Genomic DNA, 7,453 nt, shown 5'->3' with positions numbered 1-7,453 from the left:
AAAATAAAAATACAAAAAATAGAAATAAAAAGAATTCAGCAAAAGGCTGAATCAAATCTGTATTTCACAGAAAAAGTCTCTTCTCCCTTCACTCTGACTTAGCAGTTCAGTTCAGTCTTTATCCTCTGCAGTGTTGCAGAAGTATGGGTAAATCCTACCAGTTCAGATGAAAACCATGCACCAATCAGCAGAGGGCGTAGCACTCGAGCAGATGCACAGTTCAGAAGGTCCACGTGGTTCGAAGGCTGGTTCGAGAGCAGCTCGCCATCTTGTTTCAAACACGTCTTCTTCAAAGTTCACTTTAGCTGGATATTTTTCAACCCACACTAAATGGCCTATCATACACAACATAAAATGGGTATGAATACATAAAATAAAAACACTGGGTAGCTCTAAAACAACGATAATGTGCATTTCTGTCCATAAATGTTGCTTTTTGAAGCAGCACCGCCATCACGTAATGGCGGACACGAGCAGAAAGACGGAACAGCGAACAGAGTTTGTGCCTTCATTTAGCTTTTAAATGCACTTTACACCTTCACATTTTACCAAAAACAACATAAATACGCTACCATAGCTTTACATTTACATGAAATAAAAAAAATAAATACATTCCTCTCACTCACCAAGTCCCGTTTATCACGGTACCAATCTCCGCACTGGAACAGGTTGGAAAGCAAAAATACTTATCCAACAACTTTTAGACTTGTTTTCTGCTCTCCTTTCTTCCTTCCCCGCAGCAGCACCGCCTGTATGCGTTCCCACTGCTCTCTATTCTGCAGAAGCTCCGTGTATGTTTCTGCCTGTTCTCCTTTTCTCTTTTTTATGCAGCAGCAGCAGCTCCGTGCATGTCTCCCTCGCCTAACAGGTACATTTCCGGGAAACAATCCGGTTGGCTGATGCTAGTCACATGGGTCACACAGCTGCGTGCTTAATAAGAAAATACACTTTTTTTTAAATTATTATTATTATTAAAGTAGATTGAACAAATAACCCACGAATTAACAGTTTTAAACTTTTAACAAATTCTTATAAATAAATAAAATATGAAAAACGTTTTAAAACATTTTAGCATATTTACCTATTTAATAATTCTTTTTTCAAATTTATTTATTTCTTTTTTTATTACTATTTATAACATACTTTCACTTTGATAAACACTTAACCTGGGTTACACACTGTTTTAAAAATTGTGGCCTAAAATCTTTGAAATGTACTCATTAGAAGATCTACCTGTATGTCTAAAAAAAAACACATTATTATGAACCGTATTAATTTTATTACCTTTTAAAAATGGGACTACTTTACCATTTTAAAACAGTGCGTGGCTGACACTGGTGGGTAAATCATTGACTTCTTCTTTCTTCTAAAAAGATGGTTGTTCCTTTCACACAACTTCAATCTTATTCAGCTTGATAACTGTCTTATTTGTGTGTTTGCTTTGATATTTAGTTGTGTGTTAAAAAGTTGTATGGAATTCCCTTAATCATTCAAAATGAACTTACACAGCAATGGCATGTTTCGACAAGAGTTTATTGGATCAAACATTTTTTATTCCTTTTTGTTGATTTCCTGGATAATCTTAACAATAGTACATCAGTCACTTTACAAACATATAACACAGGTGAAGGATCTGCCATAAAAACATTCTCTAACTGCTTTTAAGAACAACCAAAGACAAATAGACTCAGACTGATTTCAGGTTGCAGAAGCAAGTCATTAAATCATCACCACATCTTCATCCAATAAATAAATATCAGCTGTGAAAACAATTCCAACAAAAACAGTCAGCTCAGATTTCTGCTCCTGTGTTTGATGGAGGAAAAGTCTTTCACAACTTGCAGCGAAGTTTACAGCGTCCTCTTCTGCAGCGGAAGCTACACCTCAGTTTTCTCATCTGTGTGAAAGATGAAACACATCACCATCATTACTTATTCTGCATTAGTTCCATTTAGTACAGAGGAGTCCAAACTGGCTCCTCCTCTGTTACTACGCTCTCTGCACAGCTTCAGATCAGAGTCAGGTGTGTTGGAGCAGGCTCTTACCTCCCTGTTGTCCATCCAAGTCTCATTCATGGCACCACCTGGAGTCTCTAAAAAGATGGTGTCTTCATCTTCTTCACCCTCTTCACCCTATAAACCAGTTGGAAGATTGTCCACATTAGTACAACTAATCCTGACTGTGTGAAAGATGAATGACTTTGGGGGAAGTTAATTTCCAGCTCCATCATCATCATTATGTATTCTGCATTGGTTCCATTTAGTACAGAGGAGTCCAAACTGGTTCCTATGGCTTCTGATTCCAAGAGGAGGCTGTTACTACACTATATCTGTACAGCTTCAGATCAGAGTCAGGTTTGTTGGAGCAGGCTCTTACCTTCATGGAGTCCATCACTGTCTCATTCATGGCACCGCCTGGAATCTCTAAAAAGATGGTCTCCTCCAGTTCTTCACCCTGTAAACCAAATGGAAGATTGTCCACATTAGTACAACAAATCCTGACATGGCTGTAAGAGAATTCAGCTGGAGATGTGACCTGAAGGACTGGGACAGCAGAGCTCTGCTGGCTGCACATCACTGTGAGCATGATGGCCACTGCAACAAACACACTCAGAGTCTTCATCTCTACACTCTCAGCAGATCCACAAGATGTCAGATTTCTGTTAGGGACGCTTGTCAGCTTTTGAAAATGTTCAACTGCAGAGTGTGGAGATATTTATACCCATTGGACCTCTGTTGCCTCATCACTGGGTTTTCCACATTGAAGAAAGCACTTGTTGTAAGAGACTAGTCACCAAAGATGGCATCCTTCCTTTTGGAGCCTTTCTATTGATCTGACCCATATTACCAGAATAGTACGCAGCAGTAAACAAAGTGTGTCAGTTTGTATTTGTTGACATTGGCACAGCAGAAATGTGAAACCAGTGGATCAAGAAGCAGGATCATCTGTGGGAAATGTAGTTTTTACAGCATAGTTTACGGTTAGAGGTGATTATGTAATCAGAGATTACATAGTTGGTCAAGATTGTACAGTTCTTCATAGTTAAATAGAATTTTAGATTTGTAATAGATTTGATTTTTAAATCAGGGTCTTAAGTACTGTTTACTCATCATAGCAGCTTTAAAGTTAGAGCAACAGATCAAAATAAATGTAAAAGACTAAATATTAGAACAAATAATAGAATATCTGTTTTTCTTTTCTCTCCCACAAACTTTCAGATATCTGAAAACAGGTAAAAACTGAGCATGTGATAAATGTCTGTAAAGACTATTTCATGTTTTACCCACATACAGTGTTATATGTGTATGTATTTTGTATTTTTGAGACCAGAAATTTCTTCTTGAGAATCACAAAGAAAACTGTTTATTAAATGAAGCTTCTTTACTTTATATTCCAATGGGTAGTGTTGGACCTATTGAAGTGGACATGGTGGGAGACACATTAGTGTTGTAGTGATCCTTAGAAAAGTAGGTATACTCATTTTTTTGGCCTTTTTTACTTAATGAATCTCAGAACAACACTCTGCTTTAGATAGAGTGAGATGTTAGATCATTCTATTTAGGGTACACAAAAATATATCAGTAGAATTAACTCATTGTCACATAGTTTCTGCTGTTTGATCTCAGGGAGGAAGGATTATGAAAATACTAAACCAATGCTAGTCCACAGAGGAATAACAGGCAACTATTAATTTTGATTGAACCATTCTTTATTTCACTGTGAGGAATGACAACTATTTTCTCCTCTGGCAAGTTATAGTTTCTTTATAAACTCTCTTAGAACAGCAGGTTTGCTACAGAGAGCATAGGCTAGAGTGTGCCACACTACATGATCATGACTGGATCAGGAACAGTTTGTTGTTTTTACTCACCAACAAGAAATCTGCATGAATGTGAAATATATTCAACATGTTTCACTTAAAGCTACACTTTGTAGAATGGTGAGGTGCTCCACGCTCCCCCCTTCACTCCTAAACTAAACTCACTGGTTCTTCTGAACATTTGGGTACAAATGCAGGGACTTTACCTTGTGTTATTGAAGAGTATTCTGATGTTTTAGAGACATTAAAGCACGTATCACTCACTGCTGGGAGGACAGTAAGAAGATCACAGTAACAGCCGCTCCTCATACAAGAAGCCGAGTCCAGCTGATCAGAGCAGACACACAACTCTACATCCAGACTGCAAATAAATAGTGTCTTTTCTCTGTTTCTACCTTAGATAATGTTTCTCTTAGGTTTACAAGCTGTTTATCCCATCTGTTCTCTCTCCCTCTGACTCGCTATGTGGGGCAGACTGTGCACGGACTGAAAGCGGATCGCGCGCAACCCACCACATATAACGAGAGGGACCTCCGTGAGTCTGTTCCTCGTGACCACATTTGTGCCTTTATTCTGTTACTTCTCTACCTCGGTCTTCCTTTTTCCTCTTGCGTTGCCGTGTAACCGCTGTGCCAAGAGCCGCAACAGAGACTTCTGCTAGAATGTAATGCCATGGGACTTTCCCTACTCTCAGATTGTAAACGCTCATAGACTTTTGACGAGCAGCTCGAGAAGCCAACAGTATTGCTTAAAACAGCTCAGGGATCACCCTGTTGGTAGAAAGATCTGGGTTCAAGCCCTGGGGTGGACACATGAGTCCTTTTTGGTGTGGAGTTTGAATGTCCTCACTGTGCTTTTGTGGGTTTCCTCAGGGGGACACTTAATCAAACCCAGCTCCGGCTCAGTTAAACCAGGATCTTACTGGAACCGTAGTTTCATCCAAGAGAAAACAGCTTAGTTGCTAAAGTAATACAGTCAGTGGTGCCAACAGCTCTCAACCAGGTATAAACAGCAGGCTTGGTTTATCTGCTGCAGATGCACTCATATGAAACCATGTCATAAATTTAAAAGCACTTTAAAACACTCAACAATGATCTACAAAATGAATAAGGAGTGAAAAAGTCCCATGTTCCCCATGTTCTCACCTTCTACAGATTTATTGTGGTCTTTTTAAAAGGAAATTAAACAGTATATGATGGTAAATATTTATTGATTTTAAATCATTATTAAAACACAAGCACCAGCGCACAAAAAACACACCTATATTTACTCACAACACAGACACACACTCAAACGACCAAACAACACCTGCGTCTAAAGGCACGTTACACACTGAAAGAGAGAGAGAGTGAATCGAAGAGAAAAAGAGAGGCAGTAGGAACAGGGCTCACACCATGACTCTGTGGCCTTACCGGCCGCCATAATTACTATTGTCTTTATGCAATATTTTAGACAGATTATGATTTTGTTTTGAGTGAGAAATGACTCTTACTGTGAATGCATGAGGGTTGGCAGCTACGTGTGTACTCTTCATTTCATATGGATCAGATCAATAGAAAGACTCCAAAAGGACAGCAGTGAGAGTGAGTCAATGTCAACAAGAAGCCACCTTTAGTAAAAAGTCATGCTGCAATTGCTCGACAAGTGCTTTCTTCAATGTGGAAAACCCAGTGATGAGGCAACAGAGGTCCAATGGGTATAAATATCTCCACACTCTGCAGCTGAACATTATCAAAAGCTGACAAGCGTCACTAACAGAAATCTGACATCTTGTGGATCTGCTGAGAGTGTAGAGATGAAGACTCTGAGTGTGTTTGTTGCAGTGGCCATCGTGCTCACAGTGATGTGCAGCCAGCAGAGCTCTGCTGTCCCAGTCCTTCAGGTCACATCTCCAGCTGAATTCTCTTACAGCCATGTCAGGATTTGTTGTACTAATGTGGACAATCTTCCATCTGGTTTACAGGGTGAAGAGCTGGAGGAGACCATCTTTTTAGAGATTCCAGGTGGTGCCATGAATGAGACTGTGATGGACTCCATGAAGGTAAGAGCCTGCTCCAACACACCTGACTCTGATCTGAAGCTGTACAGATGTAGTGTAGTAACAGCCTCTCCTTGGAATCAGAGGCTATAGGAACCTCTGTACTAAATGGAACCAATGCAGAATACGTAATGATGATGATGGAGCTGGAAATTAACTTTCACCAAAGTATTTCATCTTTCACACAGTCAGGATTAGTTGTACTAATGTGGACAATCTTCCATCTGGTTTATAGGGTGAAGAGGGTGAAGAAGATGAAGACACCATCTTTTTAGAGACTCCAGGTGGTGCCATGAATGAGACTTGGATGGACAACAGGGAGGTAAGAGCCTGCTCCAACACACCTGACTCTGATCTGAAGCTGTGCAGAGAGCGTAGTAACAGAGGAGGAGCCAGTTTGGACTCCTCTGTACTAAATGGAACTAATGCAGAATAAGTAATGATGGTGATGTGTTTCATCTTTCACACAGATGAGAAAACTGAGGTGTAGCTTCCGCTGCAGAAGAGGACGCTGTAAACTTCGCTGCAAGTTGTGAAAGACTTTTCCTCATCAAACACAGGAGCAGAAATCTGAGCTGACTGGTTTTGTTGGAATTGTTTTCACAGCTGATATTTATTTATTGGATGAAGATGTGGTGATGATTTAATGACTTGCTTCTGCAACCTGAAATCAGTCTGAGTCTATTCGTCTTTGGTTGTTCTTAAAAGCAGTTAGAGAATGTTTTTATGGCAGATCCTTCACCTGTGTTATATGTTTGTAAGTGACTGATGAACTATTGTTAAGATTATCCAGGAAATCAACAAAAAGGAATAAAAAATGTTTGATCCAATAAACTCTTGTCAGAAAATGCCATTGCTGTGTAAGTTCATTTTTAATGATTAAGGGAATTCCATACAACTTTTTAACACACAACTAAATATCAAAGCAATCACACAAATAAGACAGTTATCAAGCTGAATAAGATTGAAGTTGTGTGAAAGGAACAACCATCTTTTTAGAAGAAAGAAGAAGTCAATGATTTACTCACCAGTGTCAGCCACGCACTGTTTTAAAATGGTAAAGTAGTCCCATTTTTAAAAGGTAATAAAATTAATACGGTTTATAATAATGTGGTTTTTTTTTAGACATACAGGTAGATCTTCTAATGAGTACATTTCAAAGATTTTAGGCCACATTTGTAAAAACAGTGGAGGATCCCTTTAAAGAGCAAAGAGCTGTAAAAATACAAACCACATTATGAGGATAAACAAACCAAAGACTGACAAACATACAGAGCACACCGACGAGAAGAAGCAAAACAATCAAATAATAACCGTAAGCTCACAACGCCAATCAGAAAGATTGGACACACCTATGTGGTGACAATTGAACCTAAACCCATTTACTGAACACACACACACGCACGCATGCACTCACACTGACAGAACTGGGTTTGTTGGAACACACAGAACCAAGAACCAGAGACAGAAAATAAACCCAACAGATACCAACAAAAATAGGTACAGGCACATTCATTTTCTGACCCACTTGTTCGCTCTCATTAGGCGTTAGGCAGGGGTACACCCTGGACAGGGCACCAGTCCATCACAGGGAG

General features: G+C 39.4%; 1 protein-coding gene across 1 annotated transcript; it reads left to right on the top strand.

Annotated features, from left to right (window-relative positions):
• The first annotated feature begins 5,579 nt into the window (after window positions 1-5,579).
• Window positions 5,580-6,488, top strand: LOC114478515 (hepcidin-like). Its single transcript, XM_028471623.1, has 4 exons — window positions 5,580-5,702; window positions 5,784-5,861; window positions 6,094-6,180; window positions 6,329-6,488. The coding sequence occupies exons 1-4, from the start codon at window positions 5,616-5,618 to the stop codon at window positions 6,392-6,394; spliced, it is 318 nt and encodes a 105-aa protein (XP_028327424.1). The 5' UTR covers window positions 5,580-5,615; the 3' UTR covers window positions 6,395-6,488.
• The last annotated feature ends 965 nt before the right edge of the window (window positions 6,489-7,453 follow it).

This window comes from Gouania willdenowi, chromosome 16 (genome assembly GCF_900634775.1).
Source record: "Gouania willdenowi chromosome 16, fGouWil2.1, whole genome shotgun sequence".
NCBI lineage: Eukaryota > Metazoa > Chordata > Actinopteri > Blenniiformes > Gobiesocidae > Gouania > Gouania willdenowi.
The sequence above is the reverse complement of the archived record's forward strand: the minus strand, read 5'-3'. Positions and strand labels throughout refer to the sequence as shown.

What these genes read in the sequence shown, in the direction of transcription:
- LOC114478515 (XM_028471623.1), top strand. Translation starts at nt 5,616, where the DNA reads ATGAAGACTCTGAGTGTGTTTGTTGCAGTGGCCATCGTGCTCACAGTG. An exon ending in CTGTGATGGACTCCATGAAG is followed by an intron (nt 5,862 to 6,093) that starts GTAAGAGCCTGC and finishes TCTGGTTTATAG; the next exon opens with GGTGAAGAGGGTGAAGAAGA. An exon ending in CTTGGATGGACAACAGGGAG is followed by an intron (nt 6,181 to 6,328) that starts GTAAGAGCCTGC and finishes TCTTTCACACAG; the next exon opens with ATGAGAAAACTGAGGTGTAG.